Source organism: Macrobrachium nipponense, chromosome 13, assembly GCF_015104395.2.
Source record: "Macrobrachium nipponense isolate FS-2020 chromosome 13, ASM1510439v2, whole genome shotgun sequence".
Taxonomy (NCBI): Eukaryota; Metazoa; Arthropoda; class Malacostraca; order Decapoda; family Palaemonidae; genus Macrobrachium; species Macrobrachium nipponense.
The window spans coordinates 79,041,850-79,068,241 of NC_087206.1; the positions used below are offsets into that span (position 1 = coordinate 79,041,850).

Sequence of the window (26,392 nt, forward strand, 5' to 3'; positions counted from 1 at the left end):
GCTTCTGTCCGAGGAAGAGCGGTCAAAAGACGACGATCTTCGGTCTGGCGCCGCGCCTCGCCTCTGGGAGTTTCTTCAAGGCTGGGAGGCACCTCGCGCCTGTAAGAAGCCTCGCGGACAGAAGGAGCAATGCTGCTGGCGTCTCGTGTCTGATCGGAACATCGAGGAAGGAAAACGCCTGTTTGTCGACTCGCGCCTGGCTGGTGCTTTGCGTCTGGCAAGCGGTCGCGCCTGGATGGAGCCTCGAGCCTGGTTGGCGCTTCGCGGCTGGAAAGCGGCTCACGCCTGGCTGGAGGCTCGCGCCTAGTTGGCGTTTAGCGGCTGGAAAGCGGCTCGCGACTCGCACTTGGCTGGAGACTGGCGCTTGGTTAGCGACTTGCGCCTCGCTTGAGCTTCGTCCTGGCTGGCGCTTCGTGATCGGAAGGAGACGAGGGCTCGGTTGCTAAGTGTTCACGAGCCTCGTGTTTCCGAGGAGGCGAGCGAGAAGCGGGAGGATCGAAGGAACTCCTCTGAGAATGAGGAGCTGTGGAGAGGAGCTTGGAGCATGGAACGTCCAGGGGACGAGAGGATCTCTTAACTGGAAGAAAAGTGTCCTTCCTGTGAGGAGGATCCTTCGTAAATACTCCTACCAGAGACGAGATATGCTCCTGCATGTTACGGAGAATCTTCGTCGTAGAATCTTCCCGCTCCTTGTCAGACGAAGGGGAAGGAGGTCTGGAGGACGAAGGGGACTCCCAGCCAAAAGCTGGCAAAAACAGGGCTCTCTGGCTCTCTTCCTATCCACAGGCGAACCTTCTGGGAAGCGCTCAGGGCTAGAATCCAAGGAGGGCGCTTTCCAACTCTTCATAGGCCGCGACTGCTCGGCCGAGCTCCAGCCGAGCTTGGGCGAAGCGGAATCGGATGACGAGAAGCACTCTCTCAGGATGCCTTTGCAACAGCGATCACTGAGTCTGGGACGACACAGATCCTGCCGAAGGGACGCCTGATCGGTGGGGGTTCTCCCTAACCTTCCTGCGGCTGTCGACTTTCCTCCTCCACTGGGTCTGGGAGTTTGGAAGAGGTCTAGGCCTGGAAGCGCTACGGAGCCGGTCAGACGCCCCCTCCACAACACTGGGGACACTGAAATCACTATCCACTGTACTGCACTTACCTTCAAAAGCTCGCATTTTGAGCTCCATCTTTTGAGAACATCCTTCAAACCCGCGAATTCCATTTAGACGAATCTGCAGGTTCTGTGTCCTGGAAAGGTGCTATAGTCTCACTAACTGGCTCGTTAAAACGAGACCTACTCAAGCTTTTCTAATGAAACTTCAGCAATGAAGGTTCTCTAATGAATTAAATCAAAACGAAAGTTTCATAATAATGACTGACATTCAGTAAATGTATACAGTCATTATTACAGTAAATATATACCGAAAATGTATACATCCACTGTAATACAGCAAATTTACTGTAATACAGCAAATCACTGCATACAGCAAACGTATACAGTCATTATTACGAAAGTTTCGTAATAATGACTGTCAATCAGTAAATGTAAACAGAACGATAATTGACTGATACAAAAGAGCTGTAGTTTCATGAAAAACAAAAATCAAATCTACAGTGTGAGGATCTACTAAACCGCTCGTTCGGTAGTCTAACGATATACATTCAATCACATAAACTAACGACAGTACTAGCGACTGACGCAAAAAAAGAAAAAACAAAAAGATAATAAAGCGTATGCCAAGCCAAAGATCCAATACGTCACCAAAAGACGGCGAAAAGATCCACAGCAAGTGAAAAACGAAAACCATCAGGAGGAACCGACAACAGTAGTTGTCAGAACCGGCGACAGAGAAAATCTGATTAGAAAACGGGAATGGTTCAAAGTCCTGCCACCCAGCGGCAGGGCGGTAGATCACCTGACCTACCTGTAGTGTGTGCCGCCAAATTTGAATTTCTGTCGGGAACGACGGAGTCTAAAGCTAAGTATATATCTGACAGGAAAGTTCATGTACAACATTTTTTTTTCATAATTTTGTAAGAGAAAATAATTTTTTTTCCTTTGTTGATGTGTGATAAATCTAGAACTATAAAAATATTTTTATTTCAGTTTATGAATCATTTGCAAAGTGCAGTGGTGTGAATAAAAAATAACGGCATGTACTAATGTTAATGTTATTCTGTTAGTAGTCACCATACTAGCTTTCATATGTATTGTCAGTGTTAGTGATTAACAAGCTCAACACTATTAAGACTTTGATTAATAATTTGCCTTCAGGTAACTGATGTTCTAACATTTGTTATACATATTGCCATTTGTGATTACTTTAAACTTTGTATGTTTTATATGTACAAGTACTTTGTGATAAACTTGGCTAAGTTTTGGCATTGAGGCTAATGCCGGTAGTTGGCCGAGTAAATGTAAAGCATGTAAAGGCAGAAGATTAGTTATGAAGAAAATATATTAGCTAGGAAAATCTACTAGTTGAGTTATGGTAGATGAAGTAGAGAGAGGTAGAAACAGAATGCAAACCAGGATGTTTGAATTGTGACACTCATAAAACACAGAAAAGGAATCGAGTGAGACAAAACAAAAATCGATGAGGCAAGCTGTTAGTATTGAACTGTGACCCAACAAGTGGGTGGTAACGACTGCTAACAGCATACACCCTGATTCGTTGATTGTGGGCTGCGGAAGTAGTAGGCGTGAGAGATTAACCAATTATGAAGAATTAGGGTGTATCCCAGTAGAAAATAAGGTGGAGCCAGAATTGTAAGAATAGGTTCAGACCTCATTTGAATCAAAAGAAAAGTTTAGTTAGGAACTCACCTCTGGATGCATAACATGTGTTGGCTTATACTCCGTTTACTCTGTGTCATTTGTGTGTAATAGAACAGTGAAATTTTGTGTTACAATAATAATTAAGAAATAGAATCGTGGTGTTTAACTTGCCCAGAATTCTAAGGAAACCGAATTCTTGCTAAGCCTCCTGAGAAGTGAATTTAAGGAAAAGGAATTAAATGAGATAAATCAGCGAGACTTCCAGAAAGAAAAGTATTATATAAAATTAACATAAGTTCCTTCAAGAGAAGAAACTACAATACAGTGTAGATGAAGGTTACCCCCATATAACAAAACTAAAAGAGAAACAAATACAAACCAAAGCTACCAAAGAAAAGGACTTCATAACAACAATAAAAACTAACCTAACAGAGGAGATACTTAATAGTCTCCATCCGTGAAGAGACAGGGATTCTACCGACTGATGAAACCTTTCAACATGAGGCTGGCAAAGCTGCTGCCACAGGGGAATCTTTCTTGGAACCTCTGACTGAAGGAACGGAAGGTCCAGGAACCATTCTGCTTGCGGCCACAGAAGAATTACCAAAGTCATCCTGAGAATTCAAGAACTCATTACCCTGTTCAGAACTTGATGGATCAGGCAAAATGGAGGGAAGGCGTACACCTCGAGGTTGTCCCAAGGGTATTGGAAGGCGTCCTCTGCCAGAGCAAGAGGATCAAGGGCCACCGAACAGTAAACTTCCAGTTTTCTGCTGAAGTGAGTTGAAAAGGTCTAGCATAGGCCTCCCCCAAACCTGAAAAAGCCTGTCTGCTGCGACCTGATGCAGAGACCACTCCATGCCCAAGATTTGGCTCCAACAACTCAGCCTGTCGGCAACCACATTCCTCTTGCCTGGAATGTATCTGTCCAAGAGCTCTACCGACTTCTCGACTGCCCACTGGTGCAACTCAACTGTCAATGAAAGAAGGTGACGAGACATCAGACCCCCTTCTATTCACATAGGCGACCTCTGTGGTGTTGTCGGACATCAGAACCACCAAATCACCCTCTACCTTCACCCAAAACACTCTCAGACCCAGAAAAGCTGCCTTCAGCTCCAAACCGTTGATGTGTAGCAGCTTGCCTTCCGTACCCCAAATGCCTGACACAATGTCCCCAAAATGAGCACCCCACCCTGTGAGAGAGGCATCTGAAAACAGAAGTAAGTCTGGAGGGGGAGAACGCAGATGGATACCCATTAAGAGATTCCAGTTGTCCATCCACCAACGAAGATCTTGCCTCACCTCTTCAGACAGAAAAACTTTCTGATGAAGGAATCTTCTACTGGGGACCAGAAGTCTTTCATTCTCCACTGCAGAGACCAAAGATGAAGACGACCATGAGGGACCAGCTTCTCCTGAGAAGACGAAATCCCCAGAAGGACCTGCCACTGGTGAGCCGGCTAACCTGGTTGTGATAGGAACTTGCGTGACACTAACCGCAACTTCTCCAACCTCTAGTCCGACAGAAAAACTCTCAACACTGCTGTAGCTATAACCATACCTAGATAAATAGCTTTTTGGTTGGGAACGAGATTCAACTTCTCTATGTTTACTACAATGCCTAGCTCCCGAAAACCTGAAGACGAAGATCTCTGTCCTGCAGCAGTTTCTCCCTGGAGCTTGCTAGGACCAGACAGTCATCAAGGTATCTTAACAGGTAAATCCCCCAAGCATGAGCCCATGTCGAGACAAGGGCAATCTTGACCAATAAGTGACTGAATTTCCTAGTTCAAAAATGTAAGGCATTATATAATTAATGGGGCTGCGACAGAACAAATCTTTATTACTAGAAAACTGAGATTAATAGATTTATATCATTGATATGATAAAAGAAAATGGCATTTGTGCACAAACCTTAGATTCAGATTCTCCATAGTCAGAATCTTCCTCCTCTTCATCACTCTCTTTACCACCTTTTCTTCGGCGCTTCTTCTCCTGATCTGGATCATAATCATCATCATCTGAGTATGTTCGATTTCTCTTCCTATCAGCTTTATCTGAAATTGGTATAGAAGTCAGAAACACTTAACGTTACAAATCATTCAAACTAAATCAAAACCAAAGTGGGTGACAAACAGTTTTAATCACGATTTCAACCTGGTAAGAAGTTAAATATTATAAGTGAGGTCTGTTAAAAGCAGTAAAATATTATAAGTGAGGTCTGTTAAAATCCTAGTGAATTTCAACGTAACCGTAATTAAAATATAGGGGGAGATGTTATTTTCTTGGTTTAATATGAATATTAGTGCATTACATCAGAAATACAAACATAAGTTTTAAGAATAAAATCCTTCGTAAATTGTATTAATTTATGCCACTAATATTTTTCTAATGTCTATGACGAATACAAACTCCCTGTCAAACTATGCAAAAATCTTACAAAGTACAGACACTACCCTAATATGAATATTCAACTTACAAACACTCAGATACTAATAAACAGGAACGGAAATTAAAGTTCACCTTTGCCAGCCTAAGTTCAAGCTGTTTGGTGTGCCTATTCTGTCTGTTTGTACCGTGTATTGTGTTTTAGCATGAAAAAACTTATAGCACTGTACTGATTTTTTTATCGTACTGCACTTAAATAGGCATGAAGAGTACAGTAACCAACTTTTTTAAAAATTTCACACACAAAAGGATGTCCGGCATGTAACTCATTTTTAAGTATGGTGGTCTTAACAAATTTGGACTTCTCTATATGTGAATGAAAATTCTAGCAAAGACCTGACATACCCTTCTTCTTTTTCTCCTCACGCTCCCTATCCCGATTCTTGAAGTACTTGGTTGGCTTCTTCTTGTCCTCATCTTCGGATTCAGACTCAGAACTGACTTCTCGGTACTTTTTCGAGTCTCGGGAACGACCACCTCTTGAACTGATGCATAAGAAAGACAATATATGTAATTGGAGACCTGTTCTAAACCCTTCAAATAAAACATTGAATGGCCTTTCCCTCTTACTACTGAATCTGTTTATATGACTTTGATAAAGCTACAGTACATATAATCTATCAAGATACAGCACACATAATCCATAATATAAAAATTTATATGTGCATTCATTTGTCTTACAGATACTTCATTATGACAACAGTTATGATCTACTCTACAAAAATCCAAACTACAATACTGAACATCTTTATCCTACACCCTAACAAACTGGAAAAATTATTATGAACCAACTGTACCTGTTTTTTGATGGAGTTTCTGAATGCTTATTGGATTTGCAGTTGCTCTCCACCCCATCCAGTTTGTGTAAGCGACTCATAGACTTAAGCTCCTGGAAATTTCGTAAACATTCATCATGACTATTAGGAATTGAAAGTTGCAATTACAAAATAAAAAATTATTGCAGCTCGTAGTAGGGCATCACAGAATTTTACAACCTTATCCATTTTTATACACAAAATATGTATTACAAAACTAGCATTGTTAGTTTCTTAAATGAGCAAGTAATCCATCCACTTATTCAATTTAGAATGGCAAGGCTCAAGTCATGAAGTTTAAAACATACATTAAAAACCAATTACTTTTTTCATAATAACCCCCAAAAACCAGTTAGAATAATTTACTTAGTTCCTATCAAAAGATTTTCCAACCCTAATCATTAACATTTACAGTATAATATCGAGTTCAGAGTATTTAAACATTTGAGTAGGGTATGTGTTCCTCAATTTCCTAAGAAAGGACCTAAAAGACTACGGTACAGTTCTCTACCTAGTACATCTTGTCAATCAACTGATATTCTAAAAGTGGTGGCACTATCTGTTGACTAGTATCATCCTTATCTTAACATGGTGTTAACCTGGCCCCCAAATATGACAAATTTTTATTTATTTGGATTTTTCATAACTAATAAATCTGAGGTCTTAACATTAGGATAAATCTTTTGGGACCAGCTGGAAACCTGGTTAAAGACAATAAAAAATTATAGTACATATGCAAGGGATCTCTGACATTTGGCATCTGATACATAGCTGAGGTAGAAGCAGGTTCAAAGACACTTGAACCTCGTGATGTCTTCAGTCTTTCTTCCAAACCAGGATAAGACATGAGAGGGGTGGCTAGAGGTGTGCAGTTTATGTTAAGACCTCCAGTTGTTTGCTATGAAAAATACAAATTAATAAAAAAATTTGTCATTTGTTCGTATGCAGAACCACCCTTATTCTTTGGCAGCTTGACTTTCAAGTAAATGGCCCCTGTGGGCTTTTTCTGTATGAATAAGGTTCATTTTCTCAATTATTAATAATAATAAAAAAAATAAATGGTTAAACCTCAGTTTGTGATGACTTTCAAGAACCTAACTTTCATGAATAAAAAGAAAAGAACTTACCTCAGAGGAGAGCTTATTGAGTACCACAACTGGCTCCTTCATGGTCCTGGCCACGGCATTGGCATTGTCCTTAGATTCTGAAAGTGTAATTATGGATGACATATAGTCTAAAAACTTCACCTACTACTTTTACATATTTATTATTAATGTTGTAATCTTTAACAGCCTGAATAACATTATTTGTTCTATATTCTTGAATTAAGTAATATCAAGGTGTAGAGAGAGAGAGAGAGAGAGAGAGAGAGAGAGAGAGAGAGAGAGAGAGAGAGAGAGAGAGAGAGAGAGAGAGAGAAACAAATGGTAACTGGAGGCATCAAGAATTATGTGTCAATAAATTGTCAACATATCAGCTCACATTCCTGTGGAATCATTACCTACTAAGGGAATAATGCCAAATTGTAGGCGTAACACAACAGGGTCATAACCTTTAAATAGTCCTTGATTTTGTCCTATGCATATCCAAGAATATGCCCATTACTGTATATACTATTGAAAAATGCATGGACTGAATATAAAGTACAGTACTGAATTAATGTTATTAAATCTGCTAACTTAACTGAACTCAGACTTTTGACATTTTTCATTTTATTTAATTTCAATTTTTTTCAAATGGTCAGTGATTTCATTGTGATCATCAATGAGTTACATGGATGATTCACATGCAAGTTCTGCTTTCCTTTGGAACATTCGGAACGGAGATTTCATCTTGGTAATCTTGTGTTCCTTTTACTGATAATGAGTCATTCTGAGATGACAGCATGAAGGGAAACAAAGGAATATAGAACAGAAACAGAATTTAGGTCAAAGGCCAAGCACTGGGACCTATGAGGTCATTCAATGCTGAAACTGAAATTAACAGTTAAAGGCTTGAAAGGTGTAACAGGAGATAAACCTTGCTGTTGCGCTATGAATCAAATGTTAGGAGAGGGGGTTAGGAAGTACAATGGAAAGTAATACTGTATAGAGAATTAATTGAGACACAAGTCAGGATGTTCAGACCTATTACAGCATTGTCAGAAGAAAAAAAAAAAAAAAAAAAAGCAAATTATCCCACTATCATCACTAAGTTCTTATTTCATCATATATGGCCCCATCACATGCAGCAAAGGGGTGGGTCATTCAGGTGTTATAAACAGAGTCCAGCCTACAGCAAGAATTGAAAACTGTCCAAATGATACATGTGCAGTATTTGGAAATATAGAAATCAAAGAGAAAGGCATATGAGAAGGGATGAATCACAAAATAGAAGGGATAAATCACAAAATAGGTAAAGTGAAAAGAGCACTATGAATTCTACTCAAGCCTAATATAAATCACCATACAAAATAATTTCAAATTTTCCAGACAAATCTTTAACTCATAACATACTATAAGCTACTTTCAAAATACTTGCTACTAGTCTACCATGGTATTATTTACTCCCCTTCCCAAGCCAATTTACAACTTAAATTTATTTCCCTTAAAAATTAGCAACATCTATACAAATCTCTCAGCTGCCACATCAATTATCTAGCCGATAGTATTTACTAGTGATACGAAACACTGCAGCACTTACTATGGTCAGTATGATTAAAGGGAACCTTCTCTATTTCTCTTGACGACTCCTGACAACTGTTACCCTCATTTGTAACATCAATCTGCTTCTCTTTTTCACTGTTTTGTTCCCTTAATGTTCTAGAGGTCAGAGGAACTTCATTTATTTGTGGTGCCTCTGCAGGGCTTTGAGAAAGACTAGCAGGTAAGGTGGAAGGTGGGATTAGTCTTGGCTGACCAGCAGGCTGGTGCCCAGACTTCGATGTTTCTGGAGGCTGACCTCCCGGCTCAGTTTTGATGCGAACTTGATTTGCATTCACTAAAGCTGGACCACACTGAATTACAGACACATTGTTTATGTGCTGCTTAAATCTGGACGTTGCACTATGATTGGGAGTACTTTCTGACTTGTTTGCTTCTGTCTTCACTATCAAGCCAGAGTCACCACCTGAAACAGGAATACTATTAATATATTAATAAAATTACATAAATAAAACATGGAAAACAAAAATAAAATAAGGTACATATTTCATAAAAAGTAAATCAGCATAAATATAAAACGCCTTGCATTACCAAAAACTCTTTTTTGGTTGTCCATCATCACATCAAAAGGTTACATGAGAATCTTAAAACAATTCAAATAGGAAAAACAGAAAAGTTAAATGCTCAATTAAACAAAATACATAAAAAATCTGACAACTTCATACACACACTAAAATAAAAAGCAATTTGTCCAGGCAGGTAGTTTTCCTTACATATTTAATTTCTTACTTTTTAGATAATTCAATTCCTTCATAGACTACTAATGTATATATGAAATGAAAAATGCATCGCTTGTAACCCTCCCAGGATACTACAGTCACTCTGTAGTTTTGTTCATACTGGATACACTTCCCATTCAGTCAACATTTCCTTAGTCATAATTCACTCAAGTATGTAACATTTATGATAAATGAGCTCAGTATCCCATACAGATGCTCAAATAAACAATTCCTTAATGAATGTTTTCATTATTTTTCTACAGATGACATAATTCGACATCAATAACTTGTGAGCGACGTTACACCGCCAATTTTCGGTTACTGCCACGCCATCAGGAATGGAACCCCTGGTGATAGCTGGGGACTGCCTGTATTTCCCTTTACCACCTCTTACTTCTTCCTAATGAGCACCATATTCTTTGGAAGTTTGAATTCCAAGACAATGGCCCCAGTGGGCTTCTTCCATAAGAATAGGTTTCATCTACTCAATAATAACAACTCAATCCATTATATGCAATCCTCCAAAGTTATATTCATGTTTTCAGTTTTTTTTTATTTTTTTAGAAGGAAGATAAGATATGGTTTGCATCTTTTCAATAGCATAAGACATGTACAGGCAGTCCCTACCTATCAGTGGTGTTCGCTATCAGTGATCCAGTTTTATGGGCTCGTTAGTGCTGAAAATCAGCGATTTTTGGAGCGGAATTGCTTCAATTTCTGGTATTCAGTGCCAATAATCAGGTATTGGCACCAATACATAGCTAACAGAGGTCCCCCCCGCCCCCCCGGGGGTAAACAGGGGACTGCTGTCCATCATTTAACATTGTCTTCCAATTGATATATATATATCCCATTACATTGTATCAAAGTTAAACTTGCAGTAGCCAACTGCATTGTCTAAGGTGTCAGACTTGCATAAGAAAATAGCAACAAATATGGGGGCTTCCACATCATCCTACTTAAATGTATCACATTGATAAAAGAGAATAACAATAAATAAGAGGACCTTGATATTATACCGCTGAAAAGCATCACGATATTAAAAATAACCACTGGACCACTTTCAATCACTAAATAAAAGATGAAAGAGTCACACTTTTCACTTAGAATGTTAACTAAAGTTTAAAAGGGTATAGGAACTGAACTAACTTGTCAAGTACGTATATTAAATCCTCTGAAAATTCTATTACCATAGTCATTGAAATGAAACTTTCTCATATGTAACCTTACTGAAATCTCCATCACTAATTCTAATTAGCACATGTTATAATGTAATTATTGTTTCCAATAATTCATTTAATCATAAATAAAGAAAATATAATTGTGACTTTCATCTAGAAGAATCATGTTTTCTGCCGAGTGACAAGTACTATAAAAGTAATTTGAATGGATACAGTTTATAGTGGGGTGCAATAATAAATCTTCCTTGTTTTGAAGAGTTCACCTTCCTCACTAAAGAATGTTTGATATTTATTTAAAATATTTTCACACTGGCCATAATGTCTGAGAAGAGAGCAATGTCCACCATAATTTTCTGTGACTCACTAAGTGCTATCAATGCCATAAACAAATACAAATCTCCAAACCATCTTGTAAAAGATATCCCAATAAAATCCATCAACTTATTCAATCAAGTATTAATAAAATGGAGTTGGATTCCAGCACATTTGGGAATTGAAGGAAATGAAAAAGCAGATACAGCTACCAAATTAGCTTGCACTATTCCATCGACAATTACACGTACCGCAGTATCAGACTGGGTAACATCTATTAAGGCTTTATTATATCAAGACTGACAATACAGACTGGACATCAGTGCCAGCTACAAACAAACTGAGAAATATAAAAACTGAAGATCAATCATGGATGTCACCATATCAAAAAGAAAGAGCTAAAGAAGTTGTATTAACAAGACTACGTATAGGCCACACTTGATTTTCACATGGTCATTTAATGTCAAATCCACATTTAGACCCAATGAAAAGTAATACATTCCAAATACCAATGACTCTCCAACACTTAGTAGTGAATGTCCAATTTGGAACCAACAAAGATGCATTCACTTTGGAAACCCAACATTAAAATATATTCTTGCTGAAGGCAAAGATTTCTTATTTAATAAGATCATCATGTTCCTAAATAAAATTGGATCTCTAATCTAATTTTTTTTCACGATAAATTCCTGAAAACCACCCCAAGAGGAGCCTTTATTAGGCTCCGAGGTCTGGATAAACAAACCCTTTATTATTAATAATATAATATTCTTATGTCAAAGCAGACATGTAAGGCGTGGAATAAACTGCCACCAGAAGTTGTAAACAGCAACAATGTGGAAGAGTTTCAAAGAAAGCTAGACAAAATCATTAGGACACTGTAAATGCACAGTAAAACCTGCTCCTACAGATAAGTGAGCACACAATGTCTCCTTATATGGACTAACAAGTCTTAGAGACATCCTAATCCTTGTAACTCCTTAGTCTATTTGGGCTACTTATATTTTTAATGCGAATTGACACTCGACACATTGATGATACTGTTTGGCACCTAATCTACAAGGTATGCAAATAAACTGGAAATTTCTTAATTAAAAATTTGCTAAAAACCATTTTTGGAACATGCTGAGGTTAGGCTGTTAATTCCATACAATAAGAAATATGAAAATTTGTATCTCAAAAATAAGTCAAAATCCCAGAAAATGATGATGGAAGGGACTTGTTTGTCCCATTCATTGTCAAATGAACAAAATTCCTACGTAAATTCACCAGTTTGTTGCTTAACTAAAGCTGTAATGTTATTTATCATTTTTTTACTCTTATCTACATATTATTTTTTGTCATCTAATTAACATTTCTTTATAAACTATAATACTACTACTACTTATGGTCTTCCTTTTTTATTACTCTAATTCCTAGAATATTTCGTTACTTGGTACTGACTATTAATGCTGTCTTGTCATTCAATATGCTAGCTATTTCTACCCTAACACTACTCTCCTTTCATTTTAACACATTTTTATCCATTTGCTAATTTATTTATTTTTCTAATATGTAAGTGGGGTCTCTTCTTGCTGTATTTCCCTTTTATCTTGTCTTACTTCTTCCTAATGAACACCATATTCTTTGGAAGCTTGAACTTCAAGTCAATAGACCCTGTGGGCTTGTTCCATATGAATATCTTTCATCTGAATAACAACAATAATAATTTCAATACTTATTCTGTGTTTACTGCTACTTAGTTTTAATTATTTCAGTTTCTAGTTTCTTTTTAGTTTTTTTGTTACATTCTATTAACTTCTCTATATCAAAATATATTTATTTCTATACATCCATGATTTCTTTTGCCTCCATCTCACTACTTACCAGAAACAATTAAGAGAAGTGTCATCAATAATAAAAACCACATCCTGCTATATGATACTGGGTAATTAAATACCTAATTGTATAAGGAGGAGGATTGTTTATTAGAAATTATGTAATAGAAATGACTATGTAAAGACTAGTTATCACAACGAACATGAGTTTAATCAATTTAAAATAAATCCCTTCAAACTTTTCATTGCGTAAAAATAATTTCATAAGATTTGTTAAGGGGAAAATTTTGGTTGTGAAACAAAGCAACAGGAACTAAAAAATTACCTGATTATGCTAAAGCAGTGAAATCTGACTACAGGATAGTGTATGGTAGGATTCAGAACTGTTCTGCTAAAATGTAAAATTAACCAAAGCTAGACATTACAAGTGCAATATATGTAGTAATTAGTACGTTTTTCATTATAATTTGATCATAATTTCATTGTTCTCTCAATAACTAAATTAATTAATATCCAAGATTAAATGTTCATTTTCATTTTAAAAACTACATAGACTAAAATTTCACTTTAATACTATCCATAAACCATGGGTAAAACTGCTTTTCATTATAGTAAAAATGCTAAGAACTTTATAAGAAGTAGAGGATATGCTGTCCTTATGTGAAAATAATACATTTAAAGATAATTTGTTTAAATAAGTAATAACAAGCAAAATTAGCTTTGCTAATAAATTTTGTTAGGTCATGGGTGACTTATAGGCCTACTGATAGGCTTTTGATTTTTATGTAAATCAGCTGACAGTCACAGCACAACTGTCCTGTGCACTCCAATTACAAAAGCATAGGTTCATACTGCCGTTGGAACAAACTACATACATTAAACTTGATAAAAGAATTTTTAAACATAAAAAGGTAGTTCTGTATTAGCAATAACTGCAATAAATTTGATAACAGATTTTCTAGAGAAAATATAGTTATCCAACATGTAAAAATTACAGCCACACATTGCCAATTTGTTATTAAATATCTATGAAGTTAAAATCTTAGAAGACAGACAAAATCAAAAATACAAATACACATACATATCTATATCGATAACAGTTAATAACAATAATTTTCAATCTAAAGTTTACAATAACTTTTATCCTTCATATTTCCTGAGTTATACTTTTAAACCTACCCCAAATATTTATATCAAGCTTATGTCAGAGATTATAGATACTGTAGATACATATATATTTATAATCTTTATTCTATTGTTTGATTCCCCCCTCTGCCAACATGAGATCAGAAGAATTTATTTCTGGTAAAACCAAGATATACTAAAGTAAACATTCTATTGTTACATTAGTAATAATTTTATCTATACCAAACTGGTATGGATTAATTTTAAGATTACTAAGATTATCATCAAGAACATCTAAAATACCTTGTTATAAGTGTCTATGACAATCTTCTTCAAAGCTTTCATCTTCACATGAACAAGGCATATGCTCTGCAGTGACAGTTTGCTGAGCATTGCAATATTTGCATTTTTTTTTTTCTTCATTACTATTCAATAACAATTAAGTCTTCATTTCCAGGTTGACTGTGGCAAAATACCAATCATTCTGAGTTGGTAGTAAGACCTTTCTTATTTTTATTATTAAGTTTTTATTTAATCAGATCATTCACTAAATCATATAGAGATGATAGTCAAATTTCCTAGTTTTATCATATTCAACTAAATTGTTTAGCTTATTTCATTTCAATTACAGAATTTTACCTTTAATGAATCCTATGGAATTTTCTTGATTTACATAAGTGGTATTCACTTCATAACAAGTTCCTGAAAATCACTTAGACACACATATAGTATACAGTAGCTTTCAGATAATTTTGCCTCTTTGGGAAAAACTCCAGTCCATATAATCAGGTTACCTAACCTCTTTAGTTCCAAACATGTTTTAGGGGTCAACTATGCAGCTATGCTACCTGCCAATTTTCTTGGTAAATATCACTACCAATAGTATTGAGATTATATAACCACCAAGGTGTCTTGCCTAAAATATAATTCTTTAAAAATTTGGAAACTTTAAAATCATAAGAAAACTGAATGGAAAGTGGCAATTTTACATATATATAAAAAACTCTTCATATAATAAATTTTCCCGCAAAGTAAAGGTGCAAACCAATTGGAATTTTACTCTGTGTTTGTAATATTACTATTCATTATTAGAAAAACCAGAAAATCAATCATAATATTCTGGTGTAAACATTAACTACTACAGTTTCCCCTGCTCCCCAGACTGATCTAAATGCTAGTAGTAGTACACTGTCATAAGCCTTCAGCTATCAAGAGGCAAGTTAATTTCTTCCGTGTCAATTACTGCTTTTGAGTTTTGGGGATAATCCTCAATCTTTTTCGTTCTCCTATAGGTTACACAAAAAGGGTAAACAAACTTCCTCTGATGAGGAAAAAACAAAACCAAGGAAACACAACCGTGCACAATTTTAAATGCATACCTTTCTTTCCTGAAAAAACTGCCGGATTGAGGCGCAATATTCCTTCCAAAAGAGGGGGAGAACCCTTGCAACTCAAGACTGGATCCTGCCCAGCATAAGGCTCCTTCAGCTCTCTGTAAGAAGAGTTCTAAATTATGATCTAAATTTTGTTACTTTTGGTAAGGTGCAACCTAATTACTCATTTATTTATTTATTTATATAATAATGTTCATAAACCACAAAGTACAAGTATCAATCTATATGTTTAAAACACATGTATACAATGAATAAGTTGAGAATGCAATGAACATGCTGAGAGAGAGAGAGAGAGAGAGAGAGAGAGAGAATGCTGTGCTGAAACATTGGTTTTGCAGTAATGTGTGCTCTGAAAGAGAGAGAGAGAAGAGAGAGAGAAGAGAGAGAGAGAGAGAGAGAGAGAGAGAGAGAGAGAATGTATCTTGCACAAAATTGTTGGCCCCAATGAGTACAACAAAAACATACCCCACATCAACAAAACCACTTACATGTGGTCAGCATGTGTGAGAGCAAGCGAACTGGCTAACTGTTCGACAAGAGCTGGGTCTTGGCACGAGAGAAGACGCTGGGCTTCTTCAGCGACACGGGGATGGAAGAGGAGTGACCTGGAGTCTCCAACACCCACAGAAGATGACGGCAACGGTAACTCAGGCAATACTGGAACAAAATGACATTGAATATGAAAATACTACAAACATTAAACACTGTAAACATGTATCAGTAATAAAAGGAGCCCATAAAAACACCAAAACAGAGAGAACAATATTATATTTCAGAGACTGCTGTCTCCCTCTTCAGATAGATGAAGAGGGAGACAGCAGTCTCTGAAATAATAGTATATTGTTCTCTCTATTTTGGTGTTTTTATGGGCTCCTTTTATTAGATGGAATACTAATGTAACAGAACATTTTTTACCAGTCATTTATCAGTAAAACTAACACCTAATTACAGGCAGTCCCAGCTTATCGGCAAACTCGGCCATCGGCGATCAGGTTTTATGATGATTAATGGTTAGAGTTCCAGTTATTGGCACTATAACAAACCAAACAGAGGAGCCATAATGGTGCTTATGGTGCTGTTAACTGGTAATCGTTGCCATACCTCGCTAAGTTTCAATTAACAGCAATTTTCGCTTACCGGCAACCCCTCGGAAACGGAACCCACGGCTATAACTGGGGACTGCCTGTACTTCATAGACAACTGTTCGTATAATTCTTATATACACACACACACATAAATACTAGGAACACTGAATCCTGTGTAAACTTTTCAATTACTGCAAAACCTAATGCTTCATAGCCCAGTGGTTTCAGTGGTTTCCAAACTTGACCAAAGCAAGGACCCCATGATATGATGAGTCCCAGTCGAGGACCCAAGCCAAACTGAAGTTATCATTACAAAACAGGGATACCCGTTAAAATGTAGTCCATTTAATATGTGCATACCTATTCCTGCACAAAGTAAGTAGAAGTAAATATATGAAATATTTTCAATATTTCATATTGTTTTAAATTCAATAAAAAGTAAAATTGGTGATGTAGTCAAAATTTTTTTCTGAAGGGGTCAGCAGACTACAGTATGGGAACCACTGCCATAGTCGACTGTCTGCATAATTCTAACATAGCACACATATGCACACTCACAGAAACATGCACAACAATATTACAATGTCAATCAAAGTACCGCACCTATTCATTACTATCCGCATAATTCTAACACGCACTCACACATACACATATGCATTACTATATTACAACAGCAATCCAAGTACCACACATACTCGAAGTCAAAACTTCATTATACATCTAACAATATCCACCTCAAAAAGACAAAATGCATCAACAATGAATAATGACACAATGAAATGCACATCTAAACTGAATGACAATTAGTTTCATGAGAACAAAATTAGTACTGTATACAAGAGTATACGTATGCCAAATTCCAAGTAAATATTAAGTAATGCCAGTTTGCAGGAATACAATTGACAAAATATTTCTGAAACTTCCATTAAGCTATTGCATTAAAAAAAAACAAAAAATGGTTCTAATGTTAAAAATATGGTTCCTACTAAAAAGTCAAGGACAAAACAAGCTTTCGTGACTACTATGTTGCTTAAATCATAAAGAAAAATTCTGAGAGTATAACTACATGATTATTTTTACATTTGGACCCATGGAAAAATAATAATTGCAAAAATATTTGCTAAAATGCATCTGCCAATAAGCATTCGGTTGGCACAGCTGTGAAAAGTGACAGGCTGACATGGGAGCTGTGCAGAACCAGCTGACCTTCAAAACAGTTATTCCATTTGTTGTATAGGCCTAATTTTGTAGTATTCTCTACAGTAAAAACATTGGATTACATTTCTTCTTTTAACACCTATGCATATAGAAAAATAGTTATTGCACATTATCCAAATTGTCACTCTTCATGCTATCTTACCAACTGATAATATATGTAGTACTACATACCAAAAAAGGGCATTCTTAGTTAGCAGTTCAGGTGTTGGTTAGACCTACTCTTTTAATTTCACAACTACCTTCTTCTAATCTCTACATTTCAGATATAAGATTCACAATAAATGTTATTCTTCACAGATTTAGTCTCTCAAATTACATCTTGTAATTAATGTGCACCTCAGTACCCAAGATTTTTTTTATGCTATATCAATATCATGATATAAAAGCAATTTGAACACAGCTTAAAAATTAAAGTCAAAATAGACACTTTTAATTACTAAGCCTTCCTTTATTGCTACTGTGTTGTTTTCCTTCACCTATTCTGTAATTCGACTACTTCCTGATCCTAAAATCAACTATTAACAAATTTACAGAGAGATAATCTAATTCGACCTAACACATACACACGTGTGTGTATACGTATGTGTGTGTTAAATACGTATTTACAGCATGATTTCATGTTAGATTATTTGTGTATTTAGAGGTTCAGTAATTTAATAATAATGAATGTACAATTACTAATTAAAATCGTTTTCTTTCAATAAATCAACTACTGTGTGTGTGCACACAAATATTGATATATGTACTGTTACATGTTATATATATCATTATATACTATAAAGATAATCCTAAATGGCCCCCAATGAAAGATTTGTAGATCTGCCACTGCTATGCATATATAACATCCAAAAAATGTAGCGTTATATAAACCAATACTGTATCTATCTGGAAATTCGGCGTTAATGAAGTTAAAGAGCGCGCCAGACGTGGTGAAGTTTTCCCGCCAAAACGGTTCTGCAGTAGGCAGCGTCATCTGTTGGGAGAACATTCAAACGCGGGTTCAGCGACTTCCCGCTAGATGGCACCATGTGAAATGTCCGTCCACCAAGGCCACGGAACGTCAGAGCGCTGCTATTGATGTTCGCTAAAGCTACGTTTTAAGGGATTTATCCTGGTCTGATACGCATATGCAGCGTAATTAACTTCATTCAATGATAATTGAAGGGCGGGGGGGTTAACAAACGACAGCCATCGGTAAATGCCAGCGAGTACAAGAAACTTCAGGGTTCGACCTTGGCGGAGGAATAAGACAAACGTTGGCTGGGAACGTTCGTCCTCGCAGTCATGCAGCGATAGCTTTTAGTAGGTTGAAAGGACAGGCGTTGCTACAGTACACTAAATTCTTATACGCTTCCCAAACTACACTCAGTCGTATCTACTAGATAACCGAGTAAAATAAGTCTCATATTCCTACGAAATATACTGAACATACAAAACACTTCTACATCACGAATCACGCATCCAGGATTATCGTTCACCTTACTTTTAAATCTACGGCATGTCGAGTAAAAACAGCATATGGTGGTTACGCTACTCGACATAAATGTACGCGTCATCATAATTTGTACGTCAAATAAAATCTATTCAAAAGTTAGTTATTAGGGGATTAATTAACAAACGTTAGGAACTGCAATTTCATACCGACTACGTAAACCTGTAGCTATACCTTGTAACGTTAATGTCGAATACGATTTCGCTGAAGCTTTCCAATATTGCGAGTCATTTAATTTGTACAAAATTAAGGTGGACAATAAACGGCAAATCTACTACGGCTATGTCTTGCAAGTTGGATACTACGGCTATGTCTTGTAAGTTGGATATAAAGTTTATTTTTTTATTATTGTGTACGTTCTGTTAACTAAGACGATATTATACATTAGTTTGATAATAAATATTGGTTTGCTCGATTGTTTTCGTGGCTAAGGCGAATTAATCAACGGGAATAATTCAAGTACATATATCAGAAAGACCAATGTAGCGTCTTGCGACAGACAGCAGATAACGGCACAGTGATAAATGCATAGTAAAGCATTGATCGCACAACAAAAATTATTTATTATTGTCTTTTTGGGAGGGACAGGGTGACCCACAGTGTATTTTCTCTCTGACGGGAGGGAACCTTTGCATATAAAAGTGACCACGGACCCATCTTAGTTGTAGAACGTACCACGGTCCGTGGAATGTACTGCAATTGGGTTCGTGTGTGTCAGCTGTGAGAAAGGTGTGGGTGGGTGGGTGGGTGGGTGGGTGGGGGGGGGGTGCTGATCTCTGCATTGTGCGATGCATGATAAACATTCATGGTACTGAGAAGTTTTCATGGGAAGGAAGGTTGACTTATCTCTGTCTCTTTACCTTGGGGACAAGCTGGAAAATGACGCAGGTAATGTGGGGACAGTGAGATAAATAGCAACAGTAACCAGAGAGAGAGAGAGAGAGAGAGAGATAACTATACGGCTACTAGAAAAAAATACATAATGAAAAAAACCTGTACCGCTTCCATGAGCAGTGGTTAATTTGGTTTGAGGAGCCAGTAAGATTTCAAAACAGTATGTATATTAGTTTCCAACTAGAACCACATTTAAATATTTGGCTTAACATTGCTTATCTGGATAGTATCTGTAAACAAATAACCATTTTTTTTATTTATGCACACTTCATAATTTGTTATCTGTCCAGTCCAGTCAAGCAGACATCCTCAGATTATATCTATATATATTATATTATATATAATATATATATATATATATATATATAGATATATATATATATAGGTATATAATATATAATATAAGCCACGAAGGAAAGATAAACAACGGAGTTTCTGCAAGATCTTTCGACTCAATGTATTTTACTTAGCAGACAAACTGACTGATATGAGAAATTGAGAGTACAGGAAATGTCGTATTAAGTGACAGATAGGGATTATAAGGAGATTAGTACCTAGAATCCAACACACCTGGAGGAGTATCCTTTCCAAACAAGCATAAACATGGGTACAATTTAAGAACGAAGAGATTAAGTCCAACTGCTCAGACACAGGGACAAGACAATTAAAGGATTATAAAGGGCCGGCAGCTGACCACATTCAGATCTTTGGTAAACAAAAATGTATTCACAAAGCATATTAAACATACATAACAAAGAAAATATCTCTTAAGGCAAATAATTTGTATTTAAGTCTGTAATTATAACTTTGAGGTCATTCTTACACATGTTATAAATACAAGGGTCTAAATGAAACAGGCCACGACTAATATTAAAATTACAATGGTAAGTTGTATTATGGCAGATTCTAAAAGATTTCTGATAGGACATCTTTTGATCTTGCAATTACTGAACTATCAATCCAATTTATCCGGTGGTTGTTTTCACTTAAATGAATGAATATTGCATTGATGTCTGCCCAGTTTTTACAGAATTTTTATGCTGGCTTAGCCTTACTTCTAAGCCCTTGCTCAACTGTCCGAGATAAAAGGAGGGGCAGTCCATACATGGAATTTTATATATTATGTTGTTGCTTTTCCCCTGGGGCCATTTTTTATTAACATTTCTTTTAGTGTGTTACCATAGTAAAAAAACAAGGTTGACCTTAAAGGCTTTTAACAATGATTTAATGGTTTCAAATCCATTAAAATAAGGCAAACTGAGAATGTTCTTAGAATTTTCTTTCTCCGTGTTACTTAACTATAAAACATTTTGTGAGCTTTATTATAACAAATATCTAACATATGTGAAGGATAACATAAATCTTTCCCTATTTTTCTTATTTATTCAATTTTTTTATCCAAATATTGGGGACTGACAATGCGCAATGCTCGTACAAACATAGAAGAAAAAATTGATATTTTGATGTTAGAAGAAAAAATTGATATTTTGATGTTAAGATGGTGGCCTGTATAGAAATGAACACAAGTTAAGTTGTTGGTAAGTTTCTTATAAATACTTTCGTGGTTCAGTTCACACACACACACACACACACAGATATATAATATATATATATATATATATATATATATATATATATATATATATATATATAATTATATATATATAATATATATATTTACATAAATGAACCTAGACATTTAAATGGAGTACTGAGCAGAAACTGTTTACCGAGATACAAGATTCTGCATACTTTTCTTCGAATTTATAAAATACCGGGGGCAATACAGGTTTATACCATTAACCCCCCCCCCCCACAAAAAAAAAAAAAAAAAAAAAAAAAAAAAAAAAAAAAAAAAAAAAAACAACAACAACACAACAACAACACGGTCCTGAACACTTAACAACAGAATACTAAGACTCATGGCCAGAATGATGTGGAAAAAGTCACTTTTATGAGTTCATGTCTAGGGCAAGGACAGAGGGTCGTCCACCAGCAGGGGAAATGAACGGATAGCTCACGTTCACGGGGCCAGAAAAGGACTAGAGCAGCTATACTAGATTCACATCAACCGTGCATTTGATGTCTAGGTCAGTACGACTCTCCTGATTGGCTGTTGATAAGCCAATCATAGGGCTGGAAACTCAGTTTCTCGAGTTTAGATAGGTAGGATCTACGTTCCACCTCTCCCGAGATACTTCTTTCAGAAGTGGAACAAACATCCTGCGTATGTGAACTCTCGAGAGACAGAGTTTCCAGCCTATGAATGGCTTATCAACAGCCAATCAGGAGCGTTGCAAGGGACTGGTCTAGACATCAAATGCACAGTTGATGTGAATCCACTATATCTCTTTTATTCTTCAGGTTGACAGTAAAATTATTTGGAAGGTGTAATAAGAGGATAACCTCGCTTGCAGTTGCCCTTTGAAACTATTGTTAGCAGAGAAATGGAATATATAATATATATAATATATATATATATCATATAAATATGGTATATTATTATATATCTATATATATATATATATTATATATATATATATATATATATATATATATCACTGGTAAAACTATTCTGTTACAACAGAACTCCATCTAATAAAAGGAGCCCATAAAAACACCAAAATACTATATTTCAAGAGACTGCTGTCTCCCTCTTCAGGTAGAGGAATGAAAAAAGTTACAGAAAAGGTGGTATTTATACCAAGAGGTCCATCCACAGGTAAGCCAATTTAGGTCACTCCCGATGATAATCTTCCTTTAATCTTCTTAAGCGTTGGTTGAATGAAAACCCTGCTGATGACATCGGAATCCCACGCTCCATTTGAGATGTTCATTACCTGCCTTTATTTTATTAAGGCCGATTCCATCATTTGACTCTTGTACGGCAGTTGCTGCTATAAATTGTACGTGACAAATTCCAGTTTATTCTATGGTTATGTTCATTTATATGGTTGTAAATAGCAGAGTTCTGTTGTCCATACCTAACTGACCGTTTATGTTGTATTAATCTCTGGGGAAGTGATTTTCCAGTAAATCCGAAGTAAGATTGGTCACAGTCCAGGCATGGGACTTCGTAAACGCCTGTGTCCTTGGGGGATGTCTTTTGTTGGACGTTACTCAGGGATATGGCTAAAGTGTTTGGGTAAGTAAATGCAAAAGGGTTAGATTTTCCGAGGGTCTGGGTCACCGTCTAAATCCTGTCCAGGTGTAGAATTTTCATTTTATTGTTGGGTGTGTCTCTGGTGTCTTGAGGGGGTCGGTAGAAAATTACGTTTTCTATCGACCCCCTCAAGACAAGACCTTGATTAAACAGAGGCAGGTAATGAACATCTCAAAAGGAGCATGGGATTCAGATGTCATTGACAGGGTTTTCATTCAACCAACGCTTAAGAAGATTAAAGGAAGGTTATCAGCGGGAGTGACCTAAATATAGTATTTTTCTCTCTATATTTTGGTGTTTTTATGGGCAACTTTATATATATATATATATATATATATATATATATATATATATATATATATATATATATATATACACACATACATATACAGACATACATACATATATATATATATATATATATATATATATAGATATATATAATATATAATTATAATTTAGGCCAAAGGCAAAGCACTGGGACCTATGAGGACATTCAGGAAAAATGAGAGTAGAAAGGTTTGAAAGGGGTACAGGAGGAAAACCTCGCAATTGCACTATGAAACAATTGTTAGAAGAGGGTGAAGTGTAAGAAAGATCCGTAAGTCCTTAACTGCTCCACGTCAGGTGCACTGTAGGAACTACCCGTTCTTAACCCCCTACGGGGTATTGATAGGAGAGGATGGAAAGAAAGGGGGGGTCAAATGGGGGGGGGGAAGGGCTGGGGGCAAGAGAATATGAACGGTGGTCGAGTAAAAGACTGAAGTAATGTCTATATTGCACCTACTAGGTGCAATCGCTCGCAGCACTAACTCCCTCTGGGATAAAGAACGAAGGTTGCACTACACAGGAAGGTGGAGAAAACTTGTTTCACGACGAACCTAAACAATAGCAAACCGTTAACGATGATGTTGCTGACGTGTTTGTGGCTATCGGTTAGGTTACTATTACACGAATAATGCATCACGATACAGAATCCATAAAGGGTGTCCACAGTCATGGTCCTATTTAAAATGCTTCTAGCTTCGTAAATGTACCTGATATCATTCATTTGAAAAAAGGGTAAGAAAGCTTGTTGAAGTGTCTAGTGTCTCTGTTCTTCTGAATTATTCATCATTTGGTCCGAGAATGAAACAAAAAAATTAAGTGAACATCCTAAGAGAAATCATATATACTGAACACAGTACATTCTCTCTCTCTCTCTCTCTCTCTCTCTCTCTCTCTCTCTCTCTCTCTCTCTCTCTCTCTCTTAATTCGTTACCGAGAGAACGGATGATTTCTGACTTAAATTCTCAGTCTTGTTTGTTTGTTTGTATGGTGTTTTACGTTGCATAGAACCAGTGATTATTCAGCAACGGGACCGACGGCTTTACGTGACTTCCGAACCACGTCGAGAGTGAACTTCTATCGCCAGAAATACACATCTCTAACCCCTCAGTGGAATGCCCGAGAATCGAACTCGTGGCCACCGAGGTGGCAGGTCAAGGCCATACCGATTAAAATCCTGTCTTTCGGGAAAGGAAAAAAAATAGAGAAAAATATCTGTCATTCAAAGTCAAAGATCTCTGTATAAAGACATTTTTATTTCAAATCAATTGCATACAACAGTCAACTTGATGTTTTTAAACGAATATTTCATGTTATTTCATTACTTTAATCCGAAACTGAGGAGACTCTTGAAGATGCTGAATGCAGGAATCTCCAGTTTATTAAATAAATGCAAATTTTGTTGTTGACACCTGTAGGTGTGTCTTGCTTTCTGTATTGCCTTCTTTGGAAGATTGAATGTCGAGTCAGTGGCCCTTTTGGTGGGCTTGTTCCGTGAGAATGGGGTTGCTAATATCATAATAATAATAATAATTAAAAAGCTGAGAGAGAGAGAGAAAAAAAATCTATATTCACCTTCCCATACCTCAAGCATCTGTGAGAAAGCACTATACTATATACCACGTGGGTTTTGTTCTGGGCGCAGGAAAACCATTCTCTGGTCCTTGAGGAAGGGAAAAAATCTAGCTCAAGGATTCATCCTTAATTTATCAGCAAAATAAGTCTTCATTTTCCTCTATATATATAATAATCACATCGCCGTGATTAATATACATGCTTTAAGGTTGCAAATGTCCTATAATATGCAATTCGCTTTACCTCGGAATTAATAATTTCATGTAATGTATGGTAACCGAAGGGGAATTTTTTTAATAATAATAATTTCGTCCTCATGTGGATTCGACCCAGCGCACTATCTCTTTCCCTGTCACCTCCTACTTATCTATTCTAACCACCTGGTGCTGCGATGCGTGGGACTATACATAGTGGAGAGAAGTAACTGGAGTAGTGCGATATAAAAATGCCAATCAAGCTAAGAGTCACGATCTAAAGCACATTGATAAAACCAGTGTTAATTTATGGATCGGAAACATGGGCTCTAAGAGGAAAAGGGGAAGTACAATTGAGAGCCCAGAGATGAGAATGCTGAAGTGGATTATGGGAATATCGCTGCTTGAGAGATTGGAAAAGGATGAAATAAGAAGGACAGGCAGGCTTAGTCAAGATTACTGAGGTGATGGGAGAGTCACGATTGAGATGGTATGGGCCAGGACATGTGTTGAGGATGGATGACGAGGAGGGACTGAACAGGGCTTGGGAGGAACGTGTAAGAGAGAAAAGATCGAGAGGGAGACGATGAATCAGATGGCGAGATAAAAGTGGAGAAGGATAAGGAGAGATGAGGTTTGGTGGAGGATGATACATTTGACAGAAGAAAGGCAGAGGAGAAGGCGCATCAGGCAACCGACCCATTAATGTAGGAGGTACTACGATCTTTTTTGTCATTCACCATTTTGTTCACTTTGGTTTTATTGTACAGCCCTCCAACAGGGATGATTCCCTCTCCGGCGGGCGCTTGTACGTTTTCAAAATAAGGTGCTTCTTATATTTTATAATTGTCTTTTAGTGTCGATACTGACGACACTTCTCGTCAGTATCGTAGCTCCGGCAGACTAGGAGAAGAATCTTTATTTTTTTTTTAAATTTTTCTTTCTTCTTGTACGATCATCACTTCACGCGGTATTATGTTGTATAACAGTCTCAGTGCACAATGTACAAACGCTCTCTCGCCCCACTTACAACTGGTTCTAGGTTCAAATAGCCAATATGCTTCACTTGCATGTCAGATTACGATATTCATTTCAGGTCTGCAGAAGCTTTTCAGCAGTGTCTCAGATATGTTGGTTCGTCATATTTCAACGCTTTAA

At 36.7% G+C, this 26,392-nt stretch overlaps 1 protein-coding gene across 4 annotated transcripts in view; it reads right to left on the reverse strand.

Moving 5' to 3' along the window:
• The window catches only part of LOC135225881 (nipped-B-like protein B), a 217,143-nt gene that overhangs the window by 130,760 nt on the left and 59,991 nt on the right, over window positions 1-26,392 (reverse strand). For all 4 annotated transcript variants that reach the window (XM_064265448.1, XM_064265447.1, XM_064265445.1 and 1 more), the window contains exons 3-9: window positions 15,775-15,943; window positions 15,272-15,384; window positions 8,719-9,144; window positions 7,164-7,240; window positions 6,019-6,110; window positions 5,567-5,706; window positions 4,688-4,830 (exon numbers count right to left, since the gene is read on the reverse strand). In XM_064265448.1, coding sequence (XP_064121518.1) covers window positions 4,688-4,830; window positions 5,567-5,706; window positions 6,019-6,110; window positions 7,164-7,240; window positions 8,719-9,144; window positions 15,272-15,384; window positions 15,775-15,943 — 1,160 coding nt within the window. The remainder of the gene's footprint in view (window positions 1-4,687; window positions 4,831-5,566; window positions 5,707-6,018; window positions 6,111-7,163; window positions 7,241-8,718; window positions 9,145-15,271; window positions 15,385-15,774; window positions 15,944-26,392) is intronic.